At 38.2% G+C, this 27,020-nt stretch overlaps 1 protein-coding gene across 50 annotated transcripts in view; it reads right to left on the bottom strand.

Annotated features, from left to right (window-relative positions):
• Positions 1 to 182: 182 nt before the first annotated feature.
• The window catches only part of ZBTB20 (zinc finger and BTB domain containing 20), a 1,002,935-nt gene continuing 976,097 nt past the window's right edge, over positions 183 to 27,020 (bottom strand). For all 50 annotated transcript variants that reach the window (XM_072616769.1, XM_072616772.1, XM_072616737.1 and 47 more), the window contains one exon: positions 183 to 26,464. In XM_072616769.1, the coding sequence (XP_072472870.1) occupies positions 26,043 to 26,464 (422 nt within the window). In that variant the 3' untranslated portion in view covers positions 183 to 26,042. The remainder of the gene's footprint in view (positions 26,465 to 27,020) is intronic.

Raw genomic sequence — 27,020 nt, 5'->3', positions numbered from 1 at the left:
ATTTGTCTCATCTTCCCAATTAATTTGTAAGCTCCCTGAAGGCAGAAGACCTGTTTTATACCCCATATGTCTTCCCCATGTATGAATATGGTGCTGGGCACGTGTATGTGAATGTTGGACAACTGGCTAAAAGACAAAAAATTACCACCACATAAAGAAGACACAACAGAAAACCAGGGAAAGAGGTTTTTTTTTTTTTTTAATTATTCCTTCATATTCAAACTTCACAAACAGTGTGAACTTGTACAATACCTCGGAAAGTGAAACTTACAAAAAAAGTGCTGGTAACATTTAAAAAAAAACAACAAAAAACCCAAAAAAACAAACATCATTCTTAGCAACATCAATTACTCTTCCACACAAAACAGAAACCTTGTAAAATTTATTTCCGTATTTTTAAGGCGTAATACTTCCGTATAAAGTATATGCAAGAGATAAAACTTCACAGTATTCCAAAATGTCACAATAATAATAATAATATAATAGTATAATGAAGCGCTACAGTTAATTTTTCTTTTTTTTGACTTTTTTCCTGTTTAAATAACAAATACAAGTCACAGGTAAATATATGTGAGAAAAATACGAGGCTAATATTAAATGGCAGGTAAGGATACTGTCACTGTAAGAAAAACTGGCAGGATGTGTGTATTTATTCTATATTTTAAAGCACTTGATAGAAAAGGCGTATGCAAGGTTTTTTAAAAAAAATTTGCTGTTTGTTTGTTTGTTTGTTTTGATAACTGACAACCATTTAAGAGTATAATGAGAGAAAAAAAGGAACAAACTCTCCCTCAAAACTATTGACCTTCTCATCCCAAACCACGTACATATTTATGGATGGATGTGTGTGTGTTGTTTGCGTACTTGGGTATGTGACTACACCAGTACACGGACTGGAAAAAAGCAGTCTTCCTTCCCTTCCCTCGTCTGGGTACAATGACCTGAGAAGGCCACTGAAGTTCATCTTGAAAGCTCTTGGGGCTACAGTTCTCTCTCGATTCTCCCCAAAGGCCAATTCCATCTCGTGCCTGAAAAGACAGAGGCTGATCAGAATAATTGCCCTCAGTTTGAAATATGTTCTGGGAATGGAAACTGCAGAAACACTGACCCACACAGACACTGAATATACCACTGGGATGTGTATGTGAAGGTGGATGGCTGCAAAACAATTTTCTGTTTTGCACGAGACATACAAATGGATCTCAGCGTACATAATGGTGTGTTTGTGTGTATGTGTATACAGTAGCAATTGCTATAAAAGGGACCATATTCCTTTCTATAATAAGATACAGTGTGATAAGAAACATTTCTGTGCAGGGAATGGGGTTTCTCCGAATCCTATCACAATGCAGTGGTGGGGAAAATCAGGAAATCAGGTACACCTTTCAGCAGTTACCACAGTAAACTTCATGATGGACACACATGTCCAGTCCTTTGGCTGGAGCATGTATATGTGAAGAGCCAGCCACTCAGCCAACAGGTAACAGAAAGACAGCAGATAGTATAACACATCAATAAGGTGCTCAAAGAAAAATGTGGCACCCACTCCTGGAATGGATGGCCACGTTAAGGTGCTTCAAAAAGTATTTTTTTTTTTTCACTTTTCATTTCAAACATTAAAAGAGTATTGGTTTGCACGTGGTAGTTCTGAGCCAGGCCAAGAGTTTTGAGATTTCTGACATCTTCCATAGATAAGGGCTTTCACTGTAGTTGGTTTTTTGTTTGTTGTGGTTCATCTAAGTTAATCTTTTATTTTTTCCCCCTTAAATAACCATTTTTTAAAAATGAAAGCAAAAATGACAGTATGAGAACTGAGGAAATGGTGTAGAACTTTACTGCATTCCCATTGGACCAAGATGGTTTCGCCCATTCTTTCCATAATGCTGTTCCTTTTTTTTTTCCTTTTTTCCATTACAATCCATTCCTTGTGAACATACAGAAATGACCAAAGTCACTGCAAGTGGCTGTTTTTTTTTTTTGTGATCTGTTTCAAGAGTCCAACCTCGTTTCCTCTACTGCTGTCTGTGTAGTATCTGGGTCTGAAATGTGCATATGGACATATATGCACCAATAAACACGTATGTATGTGCAACATATACACACTCTATATGTGGGTCTATGGAGGAAGTGTGTACATATTTATACATAATATAGTGTATATACTGTTTGAACTGGAGATAAACTGAACTGGGTTCAGACATGAGCACACATTTCTCTTCTCCTCTTCCCCTTCCCCTCCCTTTCCCCTGTGTATTTTAAACAGTCTGGAGTTTTGCTGTTTTGTTTGTTTGTTTAAAGTGCATTGAATGCAAAATAACTGGAATTCATCGATCCCTTAGAAAACATTTTGGGTGTGAGATTCTGTCAGGCATAAGCCCGAAGCACAGAGGCTTGTGTTTTCCAATGCCAGTGGCAGAGGTGGCAGTGTCAGGCTTGTGCCCCAAAGGGGCGGGCTGCTGTTGGGCCATGTGGACTCCTTGAACCTAGCAGCACCTTTGCAGAAAGACTGAGAAAAGAAGGCAGAGAGTACAGGTGAAGAAAAGGTGATTTTTCTCATAGGTTTCTGTTTAGGAAGCTTAGCTTTTGTTTTGAAAGTGGGTGTACGTTCTCCTCTCAGCTGCAGCTAACAAATCCTCCTCCACCTTCCCTATGGCCCTGCACATGCTCCATCCTTCACACGCTTTTTCTCGAGGCTTTCTGTGTTCTTTCCCCATGTCTATGAGAGTGCCAGCATCTGTGAGGAATAAGGCACCAGAGAAATCAAAATGTTACAAAAAGATGTAAAACCCCATTTCATGGAGCCTTTCTCATATTGCATTGATACCATCTGTGTGTGCACGTGAGTGTAAGTGTGTGTATATGTATTTTAAATGTGTCAAATGCAATCTCCAAAAGGAAACTGAGGTCCTCCAGCACCAAAGACCATTAGAAGTGCACCCTAAATGCAGACACAGACACACACACACACAGCCACACACACACAGCCACACACATACACACCCCACAATGTACCACTCAGGGAGTATGTGGCTGCTTGCCACTGCTCACCTTTTATTGTTTTTTTTCCTGCAAAATTCTGATTCTATGAAAATGGAATTTCAAAACTATCTCTAAGGCTGGTGACCAGAAATGCCCAAAGGGACTGAATTATCTGTTGTCTGTGGTCAAAAGAATGTGGCTCATAATCTCTTCTTCCACCTTTGAAGCTAAAGATGGGCAGAGAACGGCTTTTGTTTTGCACCAACATATTATCAAGAGACAGTATTTCTGGGTCTAGAGATCACTGCGATAGATTAGAAAAGCTAAAGTTATGACTATAAAGGTGAGTAACTGTATGTATGTCTGGTGGAAACAGATGGAGAGGAAAGAAAAGGTCTGCTTTACATAGGGGTGAGTGTTCTATCACTCCCTTTTCCACTATAGCAGGGGAAACTTGGAAATTAGAGGAAATCAGTTGGTTCTCCCTATGAATAATGCTGAGATCAACACTTCAACTTATTGTTTAGAACATCTCTATATCTTTTCATTTTTAGGACAATCTTAATGTCAGACGATTTTTCACAAAGAAGAAAACCATCCATCTTCCCTGAATTATTAGTACCAGTTACTGACTGGACACCCTGCCTCTCAACATATGTACTCTGATCTTATAATTCAGGGAAAGAAAGTGCAATGACACTTGGCTAAAGTTACGTCAAGTAGATAAGAAAATCTGACAGGTGCAGAAGATAAAAATGGACTCATTTATATCAGGGGAGCAACTCATTAACATGAATTTGATTCCCAGACTAAGAGCCTAGAAAAAAATTATTGCAGCCTTCTTTCATTGGACGATTACAATAGGCAGGCCTTAAGACAGTTGATGCTGGGTGAATAGAAATGTGAAAGGAACAGAAAAAAACCCAGGATGGAAAAAATGTTTAGATGCTGGGCTGCCAGTTTAGTAGGGTGTCATTGTTTAGATAAGGCCATAGATTTTCATGGAAACTGTCCATGGGATGATCTCACAATGACCAAAGTGGTATCACAGGGTGCTATTAAGTGACTCAAGGGAAGGAAGATGAAAAAACAAAACAAAACAAAAAATGTAAGGACTTTTGGGTAGAAAAAATGTAGGAGAGGGGGTGTCTGTGTGTAATATGTAGGGGAAAGAACTAAATAAAAATCCTTCTCAAAAATCCCAGAACCTAGGACTAACATCTGAACTGCATCCTCTGTTTTATATATTTCAGGGAGGAAGAAGTTAGTCTAGTTATACAAGGAAAAAAAAAGAAGGCACATGATTTTATTCAGTCCTAAGAGAGGCCCAAGACTATTAAGCAAAAGCATAAGTGAGGAGTGTGTGCGTGCGTGCGTGTGTGTGTGTGTGTATATCTTTGTGTATGTGTATGCACTCCCAGGGCTCAGAGTATTGTGCTCTTTGGAGCAGTCACCCAACTGGAATTGTGAGAAGAGAATAAAAGTGAACATTCAGAAAGAGAAAAAGGAGAGAGGAGAAAATGAAGGCGACTCTTCAGCTTTCTCTCAGTTTGACAGTCTCACAATTTGGCTGCTTTTGGGTCCAGGATGGAATTGGTTTATCTTAGTCTAGAAAGTATCCCAGTTAAATATCTCCAGTTTGTTGTTACACTTTTTGATATTCCCTTTTTCTCTTCCCTCCATCCAAATGACTTCTAAAAATATCACAGTTTTACTCTTTTTTTTGAAATTATTTTTTCAAAGTTGAAAAAATATGGAAAAAGCTATCAAAAACAACCTCAAAGCTCTCCACCTTCACAGTGAATAAATTAACCAACAACCCACAGAGCCAGCCAACGATTTTATAATCTCTTGGCCTTGCTGTATCCATCACCAGTCAGAGCAGGCGACCATCCTCCAAAGGGATTCCCTTGCAGTGACGATCCCTTCCTCTCAATCCCCTGATGGCCACTGCCATCTTTCCATCATATTGTTCTAGTTCTTCCATCTCAGTCTCTCTCCATCCAAGGAATGTGAGAAAGACCAGGAAGAGAGTGGAAGCAAAACCTTCCTGGAGAGCAATGATAACCAAAGGGTCTTGGAAATGGTCACAGAAGCGTGAAGCTCAAAGAAGGCTTCATTGGTGAGCTTTTTTGAGATAGAAAAGTATGGTACGGGCACTGAGTAACTGAGATTCCATTTACAGACAACTTTATGAGACCTCAACTCTCAGGCCCACCATATTTTGTGTTGCTTGGATATATTATTCCCCTTCAATAGCTGTAGGATATCTTTTCCCATCACCTGGTATTCTCTGTGGAATGTTGCATGGTAAGGTGGAGAGGCAAGGGTGTATTGTACCAAAAAAATAAAATAAAATAGAACTATGGACAAGAGGATTTAAAAAACAACTCTGCCTTTGGTTTTTTTCAACTTTTTTCAAACCATGAAATGTTAAAGCCAAGATCGTGCCTCCCCACCTTTAATCCCTCCCACCCAGATTGGTGGCTTCTGTCCTCTGACAACTGTTGTATTTCTCTCATTTGGCAAGACTGAGGTGGGGGGAAGAGAAAAAGGGGTTGCAACAATTAGTTGAAGACACAGGGTGGTAAAATGCTTCCACACTTAAACTCACAGTCCAGTGTTTTTGACATTTCATAAATAGCTTTTTTTTTAAAAAAAAAAGAATAAAACAAGAACAATCCCTTTACTTACTCATCTGAAACAAAATAAACAGCAGTGGGTACAAACTTTTTCTTGTAACAATTACAAAAAACAACAATATAATCCCAACTTTAACACGCATCTTGAATCAGTTTTTTTTAAACCTCAAAACTGCAGCATATCCTTAAGGGCAAACTTTTCGATTAAGTTTTTTTTCTTTTTTTTTTTTAAATAATGTCTTCACCAAAAAAACAGTCTTGTACCAATAAAATGCATTCAAAAATAGAAAATATCACACAACAAAAATATGTATCCTTCCTTTCCAAAAAAGATTCTTCACAAAAAAATGTAGAAAAAATCCCAACAATTTTTTTCCTTTCCTAAACATTACCTTTCAGTCTAGGGCACAATTATTTATTGATTTAAATGTCTGTTTTTGCATAAAACATGGAAGATGCAAAACAATTACTGTATCAAGATTGTGAAGTTACATCCACTCACACCCCTACCCTTTAAAAAAACCCAGCAAACATTAAGCAAACAAAAGCCAACAAGCTAAGAAAAATCCTTTCTGGTAGCAATTATAATTACCTTTGTTTTTGCTATTTGTTTAAATGGAGTTAACTGGCTCAACTGGCACCTAGTGACCATAAAGAAGGGAGACCAAGTGGGTTCCAACACATTCTCCAGCACTGGCAGATACTGATCCAGTGATTATTTTTTGATGATGGCTTCCTTCCTGTGTTAAGGTTTGAAATCACTACCAACTGGGGACCACTTGTAAAGGAGAAGTAGGAAGCTGAAAAGTCAGACATGACTACAAGGAAGGGAAGGTGTATGTGCACTACTTTTGTGAAGATATCAAAATATAAAGGTTAACTGAAGAGACTCAATGACTCTCTCCGTCCCCTCTTCCCCCCATCCCAACTAGTTCTGAAGTCAACTGAAGCTAGACTCTGCTGGGTTTTTTTCATTGTTGTGGCTGACAATTGTTTCTTCTTTCTTTTACTTGTTGGTTTTTATTTTTCATGGGAGAGAGTATTTTGGATGTGTGTTCAATACAAAGATGGCATTTCTCTTAGCTTGTTCTCCTGTTGCTTCTTTGGTTGCTGTTTTTTTCAAAACTCATTTTTGTTGTTGTTGTTTTGCTTTTCAAACAGTGAAGTGTGTCCAATTTTATTTCCAGTGCATTTAAAAAATTAATAAAAAACAACATATTTCCCCCATCCTTCCAAAGGAAATGACTGATAAAAGCACAATACAATAAAAATCGGGCATTGTCAACAACAACACAACGTGCAACCTCATGAACATCAAAGAAAAACAAAACAAACAAACCAGGATAATAGGATACAAGCGTGAATGTGCTGAAAACAATCAAATACTAACTGATAAGCATTGGTTAAGAAATAGGTAAGGCTACTCTTAGATTTCTAAATTAGCATGATTAACCACTGCTTTTCTTGCCTTTTCCTTCAACTCTATCTTTTACTCACTAGATTTCTTTTAATATCTTTAATCTGAAACAAATTTTGTCTTCATATTTTTTGGTCTACAGTAGAATTACATATTAATAAAACAAAGTGATATTTAAGTAATAGGTTAATACAGTATCCATGGGAAAAAAAGAGAGATACTACTAAAATAGACACAAAATGTAATCTACTAAAAAAATAAACAAATATAATAAAAATCATAATCAGGGAAACAGAGTGAACTGAAAGAAAGAGATGCAGAAAAAGATCTTTTGGATAATACAAACTAAGCCCTAGGACTGCAGCATCCAATAACAATGCATAATTGCTTAGGGTTCAAATGGATCCACCTCCTAATAGCATCATTCCAATTCAACTGGGGAGCATGAGGCAAGGTCATACAAAATGGACATGCAGTTTGGTCTAGGAAAAGCTTCCAGGTTATCTTAAATGACTGGTCAAGGCCACCTGGGCAAGTATGCAAGAAAACTGGCTGGTCAGAGGGAGATGCAGATGGCACCTGTCTCAGTATTGGAGGACTTTCCAGCCCACTCCTCAGGAGAAATCAAAGAAATCATTTGGGAAAGCATGCAAGACTACCTACCCTAATTTAGAGTGGAGGTGGGATTGAGGAGGGGAGTGAGGAGAAAGAAAGAAGCAGACACACTTTTGGCACCCTCATCACCTGTTTGCTTCACTATGCTGGTTTCCTGTTGCCTGTACACATCTTCACAGTGTCACCTAGAGGACCATCTACCTCTTTTCTGAGCAAAGACATCAAAAGTATTCACGGAGTTAAAATAAAACACACCGGCAGCGGCTCACTGTTGGCTTCCTGAGTTGCCAGACAGCTCAGGGAAGGGGATGTCACTTCACGGCATGTCCATCATGTTGCCAACAACTGAGAATAAAAGCAGAATCACATAGCTTAGGCAATAAGGACAGGTGAAGTCCCTATTAACGTTTACTATCTGTGGCTGATGATGAGCTCGCTGTGGTCTTTGAGAGTGAGGGAGAAGCAACAGTGGAAGAGGATCAGAGTGTGTTTCTCTTTCTAGGAAAAAGGGGAAAATCAGTGGCATCAGTTATCAATACTCCTTTTGGCTTATTATTCTCACATCAAATTATCCTTGGTTTTTCTCTCATTCACTTACTCTAGGGGGTAACACATATTAGAATCTAGTGCAAATGTCATCTAATCACAGCTTTCCAGGAGCAGTAGACTACATCCTCATCTAGCATGAGGCCATCCTTTCAAACCTCCATGAAGAACAGGAGCTAACAGTCCAAATTAGTATAAGCAAACAAAGTTACAATTCTAGCATTCACCACAACAGGAAAGGCACTATCACAGTAGGTCTGTATCATCCTCCAAGTACTTTTGATGCCACAGGAAAGGACATTTAAAACCTCCTCCCCCCAAATAATGGAAATTAAAAAAAATACCAATAGGCTTAACATGATTGGTTCCATGAATAAATGAACTCAGTGACCAACAGAATATTTGACTAATATCATCTCCTCTCCCATTGGAGACTGCTGCTAACAATACAGACCAATGGTCTTGACTGTACTTGTTCATTATCATTTTCATAATTTCCAACAGAACTAACTTGTACTTTTTCATGGAAATAACCACAATTCTCTAGCTAATGCCTCTTGGAAGAGGAGAGTTTATGGGGATGTTCCTTTGTTTCTGTTATTTTTCTTCTGACCTGCCTAGAAAGTCAAGAAGGCAGCTCAGTGGCTCCTTGGATTAGAAATTTTTTCTTAATGACAGTGGGAACAGGATGAAAAGTGAAGTGTGATTTCTTGACTACCAAAACTTTTGAACCTATCACATTAAGATTCTTTGAAAAAATTATTTTTGGCTTGGCCTTGGAAATTCAGATATTTGGTGACAGAAAGCTGTGCATTGTAGAACTGGAGCAGATAGACACCAGCTATGGAAGAAGCTGTTTTCCAAAAGCCTTAAGTAGGCTAAGACAACTAATGTGTATAGACAAAAAAAAGGTGAGTTTTATTTCTCTCTACAACTTTTCTCTCACCACCCTCAAAGCTCACCCAACAGACATATTTTGTTTTGTTTTTTTTGTGCTTGTTAAGGGTCCAGATTTTCAGGTTCCTGATGCAAAATGGAGACAAGCCTAAAGCTTAGAGTACTTAGCTTAGTTTTTCCATTATCCTCTGAAGGGATATTCCCTTCTCTTTTATCTCTCTGTGTGTGTGTGTGTGTGTGTGTGTGTGTGTGTGTGTGTGTGTGTGAAATACCTAAAAGACTAGAAAAATTCATAATTGTTTTTTGTTTTTGTTTTTTTCTGCAGAGAGTAATAGACATGAATGTATTAGTGAAAGGGAGAAGAGACTAGAACCAGTTTCTGCAATTTGAGGAAAGAAAGGCCATACTAGAGAAAGGTTTCCAGTTAGAATCCTTTAACAAAGAACATTTTTCAGAATAGTTCAACATAGACTTTTAAATATTCTCTTACTTATACTGCAAACATCAATCCTTAAGATTCTGCTGGATTCTTTCAGTACCTTCATTCTTTTTTCTACTACCTCTGAAATAACTTATCTCCATTTCCTGGGGTCCACATTCACTGAACATCTGCCAAAATGATGACTTCTATGTTTTGCTTTGAAGTAAAGAAACTCCAATTCTAAACTTTTAGGTACTACTAATTTTCTTTAGATTAATTAATTTAATAATATTTTCCATTTAGGCAGCTAGTAAAATTTCCATTCTTTCCCTTCTTCCTTTCCACCCTCCCCGCCCCCCAACATCAGACAAGGTTTGCTTAGTTCTTCTCAAAATAAACTGTTCATAACACTTATTTGCAGTGTTTATTGCACTGTTCCCTTCACTGTCCTTTTAAAGAAATACTTCTTCACTACATGCATGGCCTTCCTCTTTGGTTAGCCTGATCTATGGTTCTATCATGGGGGATCAACAAAATGGGCAAGCTTGCCTTTAGGGATAACAGATCACTCTTCTCTGCCCTGCTGGAATGTGCATTGGGGAACTAGCTTTGTGTACAGCCTAAAATTGGGATTTTCAATTTCACATTGTTTAGTTTCCTTTAACCCATCTCAGCCTTTAGTGAAAGCTTAATTGGAAGAAAAAAAAGGAATTAGAAAACCTTGAAATCACTTTCACTTTGAATGTCTTCCATTACCATGACAGAGCTTGCTTGAAAAACAGGGGATCATGTCACCAAAGTTCTCTTGGAGTCTGATCAACTGGCAGTAAAGACTTTACAGATTGATCTTTCAACCTGCCCCAAAACCAGGCACAATGGAAACAGTCTGTTGTCTTTGTGACACAATTCTATTTTCTTAACTTGTTCCCATTTTCTCTTCCCTCTTTCTTTCTAATGTCCCTGTCATCCCTTCCTTTCCTGGCACAATTACATTTCAGTAGTGCAATGCAGTGCAGTCATGCTTAGTGCAAAAATAAAACACTCTATCCCAGACCAAAAGCACAGCCCCAAACAGCTCTTACTCAAGGATACCAGTGCCAACAAAGGATGGAGATTCAGTCTTCACCCAATACGTCTTGGGTTGTCTCTTTCATAGCCCTGTCTGTTTCTACTCAAAGGAGAATAGTAATAGCTAATGTACACCACCAGTCCTATTCTATAATATATTAAGCCCATGGGCAGAAAGTAAAGGGAAGCGGTCAAGTTGAAACCAGGGAGACTAGAGGGAAAAAGACATGAAATACATAGGTCAGTAGTGGTTTTATGTAATGGTTTTCATCATATCAAATGGCTCCCTTAAAAAGGGGCATGAGCAAAGAAAAAAGATAAAGCTCTCCTGTTCCCCAAAACACAGCTCTAAACTTAACAGTGACAGTTCTGATCTGATTCTGAATAGTGCAATCAATTCCTCCTCAATGGCAAGAGACAGCAGCCATCCTACACAACACAGATAAATACATCAATAGACATCTTATCTCTCTTGGTCATTCTCCCACTCCACTCCCCCTCTTAGTTTCTTCCCTACTCACTTTTTCTTTCTGTCTTTCTACACAAACATAGACGTACCCAGATACACACACACACACACACACACACACACACACACACACACACACACAGATTCTCAAGGCCTCTTTTCTGGGTAACAGTTTGAAGCTTGTTTATAAGCAGTTCACTGTTACCAAAATAAAATCACAAGAAAAAAACCTATAACAATTAAATATCAGATTAGATTATTAAATTAAAATTAATCTGCAGTGCACTACTTTTTGTGGAAAACATTCATCTTATGACATCTTCCAGGGCTCACCCAAGAATTAGCTCGAATGTGGTGGGGTAAGGGGGTGGATCTGGAACATTCAGTAATGTTGGAGAATAGTTTTATAATGAACAGCCTTCAATAGTCCATTTCTGAAACCCTGAAGTAAAAATACAAGCTTTCTGAACATTTTGGTGTTCTATGCCTAGTGCCTAACACAGTGCCTATCAGAAGTAGGTGGTTAACAAGCTTGTTGGCTGAAAGACTAAACATTTCATCAAGGTATGAATGTGAATCTGCTAGCATGTGTATATGTGTGAACCACACAAGTATATGTTGTGATCTAAAGGAAATTAGGAAGTTGTTTGCAAGCAGAGTAGTTATATGCCACAACAGAATATGACCAAGTACCTGGACAATTGAAAATCACGAGATTATCAATGATTCTTCCATACTGCCCTGCTTTCTACCTTTGCTTGGTAAAATACAGATTACTAAAGGAAATGGCTTTGAACGACTTTTAAAACTCTAACTCCTCCAATGATAATGCAAAGAGTAACATAGGTTACGTGTATACCAACTGCCTCTTAATTTTGGTCTCAATGGGTCATTCAGGGATGGTTGGGATTGAAATGAATAGGATTAGAGAAGTTGGAAGTATTTTGCCCAAATCCTTCAGAATCTGATGAGTGAATTTGGCAGACCTGACTCCCTCAAGAGGTTTTACTCAAGGAAGAGTGCAATTAAGAGAGACTGGCTTTGTTTTTTAACATCTCTCCAGTTTTTGGAAACTCTTCAAAACCTTTTACAGTATACAGCTAAATATCATACCAACTTATTTCAATCTTCTCTGAAGGTTGCTCTTAATGTACAGACTCCTTATACAGTACAAGATAATCAAAACACCACTCACAATCATTTTCCTTTGTGGAGTTATGCAAAAAGCTAAGTTAAGTTAGTGCTACTTGTTTCCCCAGATTTATCTGGCAGGCTTTGATAGGACTGAGGGATATCTTCAAAAACAGACAGGCAAGGTTATCTCACCCATTTAATACTTACAACACTGAATGTGCATGTAAACTGAGGTTCTCTCTTGTGGATAAAGTATTTGAATACATCTGAAAACTGGCATTGGGGAATCTACTCAAGTCATTTTATGTTTTTCTGATTCTCTTTGTTTTTATGTTGCTAGGTACACTGAAACTTCAACTATGCTAAAAACCAAACTTGTTTTCATCTTTGTATGCCTGTAGTCTAGTATACTACCTTGCGTACAGTCTACGATTAATAAATATTTGTTGAATTAAGGTAATTTTGAAAGCCAGATTATGAATTTATAGGAGGAAAGATAAACCTGGAGCACAGGTGTTTACTCATTTAAGGTAAAATTATGGCCTCCTGATTGCTTTGAAGTTTTTTTAAAAGTAGCTTTTTATTTTTTAAAAAATTTCCTGGATTTCTTGCATTAGGATTTAATTAGCATGGAAAGGAAATATTTGAAATCTACACCCTGTGTGTACTGCAAACCCCAGGCTCCCTCCTCAATAACTTATCTACAATTCTATGGCCCAGGACCTGTCATTTTTGATTTCCTGGTTTTGTAAGGAAAGCTTTTTATTTTTCTTAGCACAGTCTCAAGCTATTTCTGAGAAAAATACTTTTTTCTGCCCAGTAGCAAGTGCTGTTATGGAAAGAAACATGGGATTTTTGTTGATGGCTCAACTATAAAAAAGATTTAAGCCATTAGAGTAATAAATGGCAAATGACAGGACATTGCAATATGAGTTCAGTGTCCACTGTAGTCAGTATGGAATCCTCAGATTATAAAAATTTTTAGTCATTTGAGAAGAAGGGGCAGAGAAAAAGAAGGAACTGCCCAAATATTTGCCAAAGCACATGGTCCATTAATGTTAGATTGTCTAGGAGGAAAACAAAAAAGAAAAATTAAGGAAATAAAATTCTATTCCAATTAAGATTTAGAGAGCAAATAATTGTTTTTCTGTGTAAAAGTGGTGTTTGCTGGCTAGTTACTTTGTTAGTTTCACTTTCCTTGAAGGAATTGCATTCTGTGCACACATATTCTAAAAGACCAGTATGAAAAATAAACTGGCTTTATATCAGCCTCTTTTTCAGATTATTTTTAAGCCTATATTTTCAAATTCTAAAACTATATATTAGTGAAATGAACTGCAGACTTTTTTGAAATGAACTGTCAAAAAGGCAAGTACATTATGAAGGGAAAAGGAAAAAGAAATCTCCTACTCTACACTAAATACAAATTATCTTGTTGATGAATATTTTTCTTTCATTGCTATACAGTTACTGTTAAGGCCAAATGCTCCTTGCTACTACCAGTACAGACAGCACCTAGGAAATCATAAAGTTACAGCTTGGAATTATGCCTCTTTCTAACAATGTAATCTAGACACTAATTTGAGAACAAGACAGAGATTGTGATAAGAAATCTTGATTCTTAGTTCAGAGAGGAGTGGATAGACTAACTCCATTAACTTACTCTGAAGAAATTCTTCTGATTAGCTGGCTCAATAGAGACCCTATGAAAACAAAATCTTCTCTTATATGTATTACTTTCCAAGACAACTGCTTTTGTTATTTGGGTGACTGACAGGAAAGTTTTTATTTATTCAGAAAAAATGCCCTGTGAGAAAGACAGGTGTTTGGGTTCACAGTATACACTGTGTGTGGAGGGAGGAAGATGGGAAAAGGTCTTGATTTCATCTTCGTGCTAAGTAGGCGTGGTACGGTATAAGGCCACAAAAATAAGGAAAATGGTGAATTATCTGTTGCTGTGTGGTTCTTTGGATCGTGGCAGCAAAACTCTCTTATTAATCCACTTCTATACCTCTCTGCAGGTTAAGTTTGATGAAAAAAAAAATCTGCCTCAAGCTTCAGACCAAATGCAGAAACATTTATGAAACTGAAAGAAAGTATGATTGCTCACAAACACCTCCAGCACTTTTCCTCCATCCCACTATTCTTTCTTTTTGGACTTTCTGGTTTTTATTTGGAAAAAAAAAATAGAGCCTCTTAGCCTGTTCAAAACCATGCAGTGCAGTCGTATACATTCACATGCACACACACACACACACACATACACACAAATATACACACAGAGAAAATCCTTATGAAATCTGAGAGTCAGAAGGGCATAGTTCAGGAAAGAATCCTCAACTAGTCTGAAGTCCTGCATTGCAATCCCGTCTCTGGCTCAAAATGCCTTGATACTTTGGGAAGTTCATTCAATCTCTCTGAGCTGCAGTCTTCTCATCTGCAAAAGGGGATCATCACACTGGTTCCATGTGATGTTTGTGGAGAAAAGGAGAAAATTTTTGCAGAGTGCTTTCCAAATGTCAAAGCACTCTAAAAACGTTATCAATTATCTATTAAAAGCACTTTGAAATCTGTAAAATGCCATGGAGATGGATCATGATTATGTGAATCGGAGAGATGGGGTTTACTAGTATAAGCCTGACTTGGATGATCAAACTCTGTAATAATGACCCAGATAGTGTTAAATTATGAGGGTGGGGTATATTACATGACTCCTCAAGTTTTATTATAATTCTCTGACTATTCTTGAGGTGGGGTTGAGGCTCATGTCTGGGTGCAAATTAGGCACTTTGGGAGGCTACAAGAACATTTTTGTTTGCCAGTTAATTCCTGCTCCAGTGTTCAAAACAAGCCTTTTGTAGCATGAAAGAGTTATATCCTCCTAAAATGTATTTGATTACTGATGGCTTGTTTAGAAAGGGCTTGTGGAGGCTTAAGATTGATCAAGATGATTTTGGAATACAAATCCTTCTATTACTTTCATGGAGTTTAACTTATGGAAACCTATTAGCTACGGAAGATTTCATTTGGTTAGGGAAAAAGAGCAGGTGCTGAAATCTCCAATAATGATTATGATCATAATAAACATAGTCATTTTTCTCTCTTAGAAATAGTCTCTTGTCACGTAGTGAACCTGTATTTTATTTAAAGAAAAAAAATAATTTCTTTCCCTTTTGACTATAAGGATGAAAAGGAATGAATGATCTAAGCTAGCTCATCTGACATTTTCAAATGTGATCAAGATCCTCCCACTCTCAAAAGAATATTGATAAATTAAAATCTAAAGATAGCATGAAGATAATATTCACCATGCCTCCAATTTGAAGCTCACCTGCTTTCGCAGCCCACTCACCTCAAAGTGCTTTTAGTTTAATGGAAGTTAAAGGTGATACAAAAATGAACAGGAGGAGAGAAAATAAGCATTTCAGGATTAATACTTCATCAGTATTAGGATTTTTTCCCCGAAGGATGTTCTAGGAAAGTAAATCATTCCTAGATGTTACAGATATAAGTTAAGGAAGTAACAATAAGAAAAAAAAAAGTGAAACAGATTTAGAATTCTTCCATTGTCCTCAGTACTTACCACCCCAACCAGAAAAAAACTTAAAACTCAGGTGAGATGAAGAAAGATGAAGATGGCTTTGAGAAGAGCCATAAAGTGAAATTAGAAAATTAAAAATTGTCTGAAAAGAGGAAAGAACTGGGATTATTCTTCCAGAAAGGAGAGGAGGCCAAAGGAATTTTACAGGTATGATAACCAGCTGTTTTTGATTACTACTGAAGATGAAGCACAAGAAAGGGATACGAAATGACATCACAGGGGCCTCATATAGGCACAAGATTTTTCTTACAATGAAAACTGCTCAACTTGGTTTCTGAGGGAGTGAATCATAGGGTCTTTCTGGGATGTAGAAATCTTTAAGCAAACCCTCTCAGTTTGGACAGGAACATGGACTACATGATTTCTGAAGGTCCTGTTTAGTCTTAGTATTCCATAACATATGAGGAAAGGCAGCAAATTTCTACTGTCAAATGCAAAGGGGAAATTGTGGGCCAAGTTTCCCAAAAGCCAATATTTTATGGATTCTATTGGCTAAAGAAATATATTGGACTAACTGGAGCACCAGGCTTAAATTCCCTCTCACCTATAATTTGAAAAAGTTATTTAAACCCCTTGCTTCCGTTTATCTTCAGCAAACTAGAACTTCAGATTGCTGACCTACCTCATGGGGAGATTTTGAAGAATGAGCATTTGAAAATGCAACTCCTTAAAGAACCTTTATCACAGTCCAGTTTGTCAAATGGGACAACCAGGCATGTAACTGACTTTATACTTTAAAAAACAGAGGCTTTTTGAAAAGAACTTTTAATGGAATAGCTCTTGTTGGTCAGACTATATAACGAGTAACTAGTTTAGATTAACGAAAAGAAATGGACATGAAAGAGAGGGGAGATCACAGATATTTCACATACACACGTGCGCACGCACGTACACGTGCGCGCGCATACACACACACACACACACACACACACACACACTTCTTTTGTTCTTCAGAAACTGAGAGGGTCAGCTCAACAGGATCTTTCATGAACATGATCCCCTTCGGTATTAGCCTAATACTATGTTTCCAAAAAAAAGTTTTCACTTTCCTATGTTTTTCTAAAATTCTGATCTTAAAAAAAATTCTAAAAACCTGTATAGACAATACTGAAGCTGATGATAATATAAAAAACCAAACTAGAGCCAGTAACAATTATGAAATGCACCAAATTAACTGCAGCAGGTTGGTGATGAATGATAAATGCAAAGAAGTGTTTGTCTATCAACTCATGATCATAGGCATATTCAAAAGTTAAAATGAATATACTGTAATATATATATTTTGATATAGAGTTGTTATATATAATGTGTATGTTCTAGGTTTCAGAAATACTGCAATGTAGTGTACTGTACTTAAGTAAGCATAGCTAAATAGTAACTCATCTTCTTCCACAAAGTCACTAGTACTGTTAATAATAATTAAAAAAAAATCTGTTACATTTTTTCCAGTAAAAAGAAATACCTATGGTTACAGTCACAGACTTCTTCTGGATATAGAAAGACAATATACATTTTAACAACAACAACAAAAAAGCTGCAACCATATGTAGCCTTATTTAATGAGAAAGGGGAAAAGTCACCAAAAAAAGAAAAAAAGAGGAAAGAAAACACTCTCTGGATTCTGTAAAACAAAAATAATCTACATGTCATAAAAAAAATAACTGAATAGTAAGTGAAGAACACAGGAGTGAGAAAATTGGTACCTACTGCTTCCAGGCCACATGCTTTCAAATTCAACTGCCCAAGACAGGACAGTGTAACAAACCAGGATGGTATCCTATTTTAAAGATTGAAATATGCATGGGCTATCCGTATCTACTACTCTCAGAGATTACAAAACCGTTCTCCCTGACAGTCCATTGGTCTATTAGACACAGTAAACGACTCACTCCGGGAAAGACTTTGGCAAAGGCCACACTGGTTTCAGGAGACACAGATTGTGGATTACTACAATTCGCTGCAGATGCAGGTTTTAGTTTGGGAACGTAACGTGTGTGTGTGAGTGCGTGTGTGTGTGTGCATGTGTGTACTGCACCACAGAGGAAAGGGATGGGGCATATTTTAGACATGGGATGGCTCGGGCCCACGTGTCACAAGCCTTCCCTGCCCAGTTCTCTCTTTCGCTCTTGCAGCGATGGTGTGCTCCTTAGGGCTGTTCAGTCCTTGTTGGTCTGCCAACTTAATACTTCTGTTCCACTTTCCCCTGAAGGAAACAGCCTGTTACTGTGGGTTTTCTGTGGCTCCAACAAGCTGCCTTTGTTTCTCCCATCTCCCACAGCTTTACAAAAGCCAACAGAAGAAGCAGGTGATTGTTGTTTCCTTGGAAAGGACCACACCACAAATATTCACAAGCTGGTGAACAGTGTGTCTGTGTGTGTGTGTGTGTGTGTGTGCGTGCGTGTGTGTGTGTGCGTGTGTGTGTGTGTGTGTGTGTGCGTGCACGTGGGAGTGAGTAGAATAGCTCTGGAAGCCTGGAGGGGGCTCCCCACCCCCTGAAGGTGCACTGCAACCATTCTGTAACACCTAGGCTTGTGCCTCTATATATCACACAAACATGCAGATGACAAGTGTGCCCACACAAACATGTGGGAAGAAAGAAAGACCATGGGGGAAATGTATGATTTCAGTGAAGTGCCATTGAACCACTCCACATAAAAACATTCAAGTTTCTTCTGATCAAGGTACATAGGACTGTACTATATACTTTCCATGGTCTGGGCTTCTTCCAAGTACCACAAAGCATCATCAGGGTCATTGGACGGCACTGTTGCTGCTTGCTAAGGCAAATGAGCATTCTTAGACCTTTGAGACCTTTGCCTCATATCTAGAGATTTCAGATTATGTTTGGTTCTTACTAAAGATCGGGAAAGTAGAATACAGATTCCTACTAAAAGCACCATACAAAGGTAGGGTATGTGTACCAGGTACACTCAATTATAAGCATTCCTTGACAGCAGTTGTGACATATTGGAGTGGGTGAAATCTTTCTTTTCATTAGAATCTGCACGTAAAGTACAATTACTCTCTTGGGCAACAATAAATTCTTACTCCTATAGAAAGAGAGAGATATGGACTGGGGAGTCAGAAGGTCTAGATTTAAGCCCTGGCTCTGATACTAACTAGCTGTGTGACCTTGGGCAAGTCACCTATCTTTTAGGCCCCAGTTTTTTTGTCTGTAAAATGATGGGGTTGAGTTAGGTGCTTTCTAAAGTTCTTCAGAGATTTGAAATTTTACAGGTCTTATACTTAGTTCATTTACTCTGTGTATTCAATAGATTTAGGACCTTTGTGAGGCAATTTTTAAGAAAGAGAACCTCTAAATCTGAAATACAGTTGTTGGGGACTTCTATAGCCTCATTGAGATGATTACTTATTAACACCAGTATTGTTCTACTCCAGAGGGGGGATTCCATAGGATCTGCAGCTCACACCATTCCATTACTGATTTAAGAGTTTTGCTTTTATAACACAGTCATTGACTAAAGTTTGAGGAGCACCAAAAATGAGATGGGTAATGTTCAGAAGTATATGTTGCATGGGACACTGCAGCTTTTTAGTGGGATTTATTTCTTTTTTAAAGGAAATGTTGAGCACAGTTGACTATTGAGAGGCATAATTTGCTTTTTGTTTCATAGAGAGAGAATCAGATCAACTCCTAGACTTTTTCAACCTCGAACCTGCATTCTTATTGACACCTAACAGATGGACTTTCCTCCCATCCTTCTAAGGAGCCCATCTTCAGACCACCATCCAGACTTTTTTTCTATCTTGAATCTGCACTATCATCACTGACAAAGGGGAGATGAACTCTCCCCAAACCAGCATTTCCAGGGTGATTACAATTATTTCCTGCAGGCTTGATAATTTTAGCAGCTTTTTGCCTTTTCCTTGCATTTCTTCACCCTCTAGGCTGCCCCATCAGTTGTATGCTCCAGAATAATGATATTTTTATAATAATTACAGATCAGAAAGAAACAGCTGCTACCTCCCTCCCCTTTGACCTCACCCCAAACGGTCCCCACCTTCTATCTTCAGTTCCCTTATCACAGGGCTTTCTGGCTGAAGGCAACAACCCTATGCAGTGTCAGCTTTTTGATAAGACATTCTAATTAAAGTCACTTCTACCGGGGCTTGGGAATCAAAACAACTACCTTTTATAACAACTCAGGGATACTAAGGAAACCTCTGAGGTGGAAGAACATTTGATTGGGTAGGGTTATAGGTTCTATTTCATTCAATCCAGTGCTACTCCTCCATCTAAATAAGGAGTGATCTCACTCAGGAAGGCACAGCCCTCATAATGAGATCATTGGCAATGGCCCTGCTACCATAACAAACGAACAAAAACGAAGCAATCCAGTACAAAAACCAAAGCTCTAGGACCTGTTGTTGTTGCACAAAAGCACAAAAGATAGAGATACTGTCCAACTTCTAGAAATGGATATGACATTCAATTTCAAACTAAAACATTTCTTCTGAGATCTTAAAAACAAACAAACTCATTTTACCATCCAGTGCTTAGAGCCATGCTTTGGGTAGGTCCTATTTTTTATGGACAGTATTTGCATGAATGCTGAGTTGCTAAAGCTTTTATGGAGATATAGGCAATGTCAGAACTGGCACATGTACACTTGGGAATCTCAACATGCCCTGAGCTTTTGAACAGTGTTATTACCAGTCAAGATTATATTCTCTTTCTTGTCTAAGCACCAGGGTGGAGATTGGTTTTTGAAAGCTTGCACCAAATAAAACTGTTTTCCTGGGAACCAGGAAAAAACAGCCCTTTTCTTTAAAGAAACTGAAGAAGAGAGAGGGGGAGGTGGCTATATTTCCAGAGAGATGTCTAGCCATATAGGATTTTATGTTGCAATGTGGTAAACTCTGGGGACCAGTTCAGAGCTTTGGAGATTAAGTCCACTCTGAATTTCTTTACTGCCCTCTTTAAAGTTCTATCTGAATGTGTGTGTCCTGGGTCTGTTCCTCTGAATTCCCCTGCCTCCTCCAAGTACAATTCTTTTCAGGTGAGTAAGGTGGCTTTTCAGCGCCAGAAGACACCTAATAAAAATTCACTACATCTGGAAATGCCAAAAGATCTTTTTTAAGGACTTTCTGCCAAACTTTCCAGTTCTTTCTGTGAAGAGTTATTCTTTCTTTTTGGCCTCTATGGAATAGAAAGTTGAGTTATTTCTGGATGTTGCCCACATTTTGAGACATCTTTAATCCCTCTTCCATCACCCCAGTTCTCAACTTGTTGCTAACTTTAAAAAAATCTATTACAAAATCTCTCTTCTGCATCTGATCTTTACCAGAGGGTAGGCCTCCTTGGTCTCCCTAATCTCACCACCTTCCAAATGGAATCCTGTACAAAAAAGCTAGAGCACATCGACTTGTTGTTAATTTGGTACCTTCTCTGCAGAATTCCATCTGTTTTATAATCTCTAAAACAGTAAAGGGAAAGACTAATGCATGCAGATTGAAATCCTGGGCTGAGAATCTTTCTTTCTTAAATAAGGGACTGGAAACATGCAGAAGCCTTTAATGATTAGCCACCTTGACCAGGAATTTGTTAAGGGTAGGTAGGACAGGCTTTATTTCCTCTAGGAGAAGGGAGACCACAGATTGCGGGATGGAGAAGGGGAGGCTGAGGGCACTTAGTAGGAGAGACTGGTCAGAGTGTAGTGTAACTAGATAGAGGCATTAGTATGAAAAACTCAAGTGTGGGCCTGTCAAAGATTCCTTATAGCATCACCACATTTTCACTAACTAAGGAAGGATTTATTCTTTGCCCTCCAGGAGCACAGAGGCGATTAGAAATAAAACACTGGTAACTTTTAAATTATGCAAATCATTAAAACCCCCAATCTTATAGAACAGGGAAGGAGCTGCTGTGGTACCAACACTAGGAAGAGAGAGAAAAGACAGTCTTTTAGTTGCATGTATACAAGTATATATACTAAAGAGGCCATGTGGAAGAAGGAAAGAACTTATAGGGCTCAAAGTTTCATATTTACTTAAAATAAATAGAAATAAAATGAGGACACAATCATTTCAATAGGCATTTGATTCTATTTAAGGTGCCTTTAGGTTCATTTCATAAATTCTTTCTCATGTGTAAATTTGTATTAAATTCCGTTTCAAGTTCTCTTTCCTAGCAAAGACACTCTTATACATGTTCAAACTATACATTTTGGACTATTTGGGGTGTGTTTATCCAAATATTAGCAATTATTTGTAAAGGAAATGATCCAGTGTTATTCTCATGGATCAGCTTTGTTTGCATTATTTGGAAGTGTTAATCTTTATGAAATGCTTCTATCACCTTCTTTCTCTTGCTGGGGGAATTTAGCTATTGCCAAAATCAATTATAAAAAAAAAAAGGAAAAGAAAAGAAGAGAAAAAAGAAAGTGTGTTTTTTCTTCCCATATAGGCTCTGGCTTTCTGTACCCAATCAAAAGGAACCTTAATCTGTGGAATCCAGTCCCAGGCAAGTTCTTGATTTTACTGGCTAAGGGAAAAACAAAAAGGTTTCTAGTACTTCATAGTCCATAGAATGACAAGGAGCACTAAGACAAGGGGGTTAGTTGTTTGGAATGAAATTAAAGAACTAAAAAGACCTTTCCTCATCAGGTTCTTTGCTCTTGATACAGAGATTTCCCCCTTTCTCCCTCAACTTTGAGGTTGCTTTAAAAGTTTAGGATTGCCTCTGATCACAAGTAGTTTCATCCTTTTACATTACATGCAGAATGTTTTGTTTTCTATAATCTGAATGCATTTGGAAGGCAGCTTATTTAAGAGGTTAATTCAAAAGGTACCTGAAGGATCCTTTATCTTCCCAAAAAACAAAGATCTGCTGTTCAAGTATACACCCCCACTTTCATTGAGAGGGCATTGATTATTGTGGAGCAGGAGAAGTTTTGGAGGAGAAGACATTCAGCAGGAACCTACACCTGCAAAATTATAAAGATGGTGCACTGCCTCCTACCTACAAACTGATCCACTGAACAGCCATGACCTGTGGGGTATCACCCCATTGAGAACTCTGAGGGAACCTTCTGGTTTATGCCTTTTTAAAATAAGAGATGGGCAAGGTTGAACATTTGGGACTTCAAGCCTGAGCAGAAACTCTAGGTACATTTTGAACTCTATGCTTTGCTTGACAATATGGCAAATTAGTCTTGTCAATGGGGTTTTCTTTAAATTTGGGAAGCTGAGGGTTGAATCATGGCCTGAAACTACCTCATAAATCAGCTCTACAGGAGAGAAAGTTGTTTCTATATTCATCATTGTTAGTTGAGTAGAGGCCTTGTTTTAAATGGGCCATCATCAAATGCCATGCAAATGTTTAAAGAGACCTTTTTGCACACTTTTGTTTATAACCTGTGTTGAGTAACTTTATGGCCCCTTCTCTTCTAGGTCTTATACTTTCTTAATTTGTCAGTCTTTTTTTTTAATCTCATGGGCTAAATGATTCTTCAAAATATCAACATAATTTATTATTTAGCTTACTCTATCGACAGTAAGCAAAAAATATAAAGGGTCATGTTATAATGATATTTTTCATTATTGATTAAATAGAGACATTTCCTTCCCTGCAGTCTGAGGCAGTTTCTATTATTATTTAGATAAAGTAGAATTGTACACATATTTGACAGTGGTCCTCCGAGAAGTGTGAACTTATAAGGACCTTATAAGGACCAATGGGGACCCAAGTATATAGTAATACCTTAAGCAAACTGCCCACTGAATTTATAAAGACTGCAGAGTTGGAATGGATGTCATTCATACTGCAGCTGCTCCAAGAAACACCTTTGGAGGAAACATCCAGGGTACCAAATGTTAAAAATGTATAAATAGAATTAATTTAGTTATTGTAAAGTTGCCTTTCAGAAGATTTTCTCAGGTAGACCATAGAATTTTTGTAAATAAAATATTTGGGCATGATAGTGAAGGAAAGCTGAATGAAAACACAAAGAGGTTTCCAGACTCTAAGGCTCTTTGAAGACTCTCTTACTCAGTCTCTGCATAATTTGGTTTGGTGCTTCTACTTTGCCTAAAGACCTACTTTTCCTTAAGGATGCTCTATCATGCCCAGAAATGGAACCACTTGAAAGTTTCAGTTTGGTTTAAGGATTACTATGTTTGAATTGGAATTCCTTCATCATGATGATTCACAAATGGGAAACCTCTACCACATAATTTATATAAGCAGAGAGGAAAAAAATCCTAATTAGAAGTAAAAGTGGTATATGGCGCTACGTAACTGAATGGAAATCATTCAGCACAGTGGATGGAGAACATTTCCACAGTCTTCCTGGATTACTTCCAAAGAACTGGGTCTTAGGAAAGACAACAGCATTTAGATTGTGATCCTTTTTGTTTGACAGCCTAGATTAGTGGGAATAATGAGATAGTGACATTTAGAAGGGAGGAAGGTCATTTTGGCATTGATGCTTCTTTGTGTGGGATAGGGTTCTTCCAGTAATGCTTTCATGAGCTACCTCTCAACAGGGATGAGACCTCTGGAAAAAGGATGAGATAGGAGAAGACTGTGAACTCCTCCCAGATGATCACCAAAAACCGAAACGAAACAAAAAAGGAATAGAGGAAATTTCTGATGGTTAAGCTCTCCAAACCATCTGAGTCTAATAAAGGAAAAGAAGAAAAATGACTAGAAACTCTAAAATGAAAAAATCTCAATGAAGTTTTGGAGAAGTCTTTCTGAGCAAATAAACTCCCTTCCCAGAAAAGAAAAGAATTCTAGATGGAACAATTGAAAACAAAACAAAACAAAATAGTGGAGCATCTTTAGCTTGCTATAAGTCAAAGGAGAATTACACATCAACATACAAAGCAGCAGTTCAAATAACAGCAGGGGCGGCTGGCCATAAAGGGCCCTCATCAACCCAGGCAATACTTAAAATAATAAAAATGAAGAAAAATTTTTTTTAAAAAGATGAAAAAAAAATCCTTCCTCACTCTCTTTCAAATATCTTTAGTTGCCTTTTTTCCTTTCTATCCAGAAGCAGTTTAGCTAACCCTAACAGTCTTGATTTACAAAAAAAAAAGAAAAAATTATATATATATATTTATAATATGAGAAATAAAGAGAAGGGATTAGTGGCAGTGTATGCAAAACCAAAATGAAAAAAACCCAAATTACTTTTAACAATCTCACTTTTTTTTTGTTTTCTTTTTTACACAAATACTGTTGTAAATATATTAAAAAAATCAGCATTCTATCTGGTAAACGTCACTTTTGCCCCTCTATAAAATTTTGAATTAAAAAAGTCTCAAGAACTCTGTTATTATTCCCCCTCCCGCCATTTCTTTCTTTTCCTCCTCCACAAGAATATATCCTGACACAACTTTTTTTTTTTTGCAAAGATTGTGGGAAACAATCCTTCTCTTGTACCTAGAACCGTAGGTGCAAAGCTCTGATATCTTTGTTTTATTTGTATTCCTGCCTTTCATGAAAGTCCCTTTTGATTGTGCTGAGGCCCTGGCTCAGCAGAGAAGACGTACAGAATAAATACGATAGCCACTGTTGCTTGCTGGCTGTCCAAGTCTTCCTGGCTTCTGCTGAAAGGGGGGATGGAGAGGAGGGCCAAGGATGGTGGGCTGGAGTAGAATCCAGGAGGAGAGCCTGTAATCTGTGGAGATTCCCACACTCCCCTCCCACCCCTTCAGCCCTTTTGCGAAAGCAGACAAGGTGGTGGGTGGGAACCAGCAGGGCCTTTTCTCTGGGGTTTCAAAACCAGAAGTGATATCCACAGTTTTAACTGGATACTGTGAAGTCCAAACGGCCAGAATTATGAAAATGTCCTCTGAAACACTGCAAGCGGTGCACTTAAAGACAGTAGGCCTTTTAGATTTTGTTATATATTTTTTTGTAGTGCTCTTCACAAGTGAAAAAAATTTTTTTTAATTTTTTAAAAAATTTTTTGTAAAGAAGGGTTGTATTTAGAGGCCAGTAGCTAGAGATCCAACCAGTGGACCTCCTGAAGCACTACCAGGCCTTAAGGCCACCATCCAAGGGAGATTGGGAAAACTATTATTCACCCAGCCTCCAGAAATGTAATGTACCAGCAGGCAAAAAACAGTTCTTCATGTAGTAGAAAATGAAACGAAACAAAAACGAAAACAGAAACAAAAAAAGTAAAAATGAAACCCAAACATTTCTTAAATTCTAGTGCCATAGCTTTTTCTGTTTGTTTTGTTTTGTTTTGTTCATAAGAAAGAGAGAAAGATACTACTTATCCATCAGACACGTGCATCCTCATGTGGTCGTTGAAATGCTCGATTTGGTCAAACTTAGCTGGGCAGACGGAGCAGACGTAAGTGGTCCCCTCCGTGCAGGCCACCGCCCCCGTGGGGCCGGCTCTGGCACCGGGCCCTGTGCCGGTGGGGGGGGTGCCGTTGCTGGCACTGTGCAGGGCCACGTGGCGCTCTAGCAGGGTCTTGTGGGAGAATTTCTTCTTGCAGATATAGCACTCGTAGGACTTCTCCCCTCGGTGGAGCCGCATGTGGACGTTGAGGGAACTCTTCTGGGTGAAGCGCTTGTTGCAGATACTGCACTGGTAGGCCCTCACGCCTGTGTGTGTCACCATGTGCTTGATAAGGTAATCCTTCAAGGAGAAGGAACGCCAACAGATGCTGCATTGGTGGGGCTTCTCACCTGTCCATTTGAGAAGAGAAGGCAAGCAAGAGAGAGAGCGAGACAGAGCGGGAGAGGAAGAAAATGAGAGAAAAGAACCATAAAAAAAAGTTTACTCTACCACACCCCCCCTCAAAAAAAAAACCAAACCCCAAACAACAAGCTTGTTTACAGATCTCCCTTAGTTGGCAAGGTCGGATCCCCTCCTGCTCAGTGAAAGCTTTTGTTGGGATGAATTCCCAACAAATTCTCCAGTAAGTTTAGCATTTTACAATTCCTGGTCCCAAATAACTCTTTTTCATTGAAAGCTATGTGGTAACCTCTTGCAGAAAGATTCAAAGGCTGACCAATAGCTAAAAAAAAACCCAAACCAACCAAAAACTAAAGAGAAGATTTCTTAAGAGGACCTATTTTCGGTACAGTAGACTTAGTTGGGTGATTTCCATGAGAAAACTGTGGCTATCTGATGTGAACAAGGAATGAGTCATTTTGGATATCTGACATTTTCCAGATACATGTGGGCACCTATTTAAGCACCAAAAAATTACTTTAACCATGTTGACAAAAATCTTTCTAA

Source organism: Notamacropus eugenii, chromosome 5 (genome assembly GCF_028372415.1).
Source record: "Notamacropus eugenii isolate mMacEug1 chromosome 5, mMacEug1.pri_v2, whole genome shotgun sequence".
Classification (NCBI taxonomy): Eukaryota; Metazoa; Chordata; class Mammalia; order Diprotodontia; family Macropodidae; genus Notamacropus; species Notamacropus eugenii.
The sequence above is the reverse complement of the archived record's forward strand: the minus strand, read 5'-3'. Positions and strand labels throughout refer to the sequence as shown.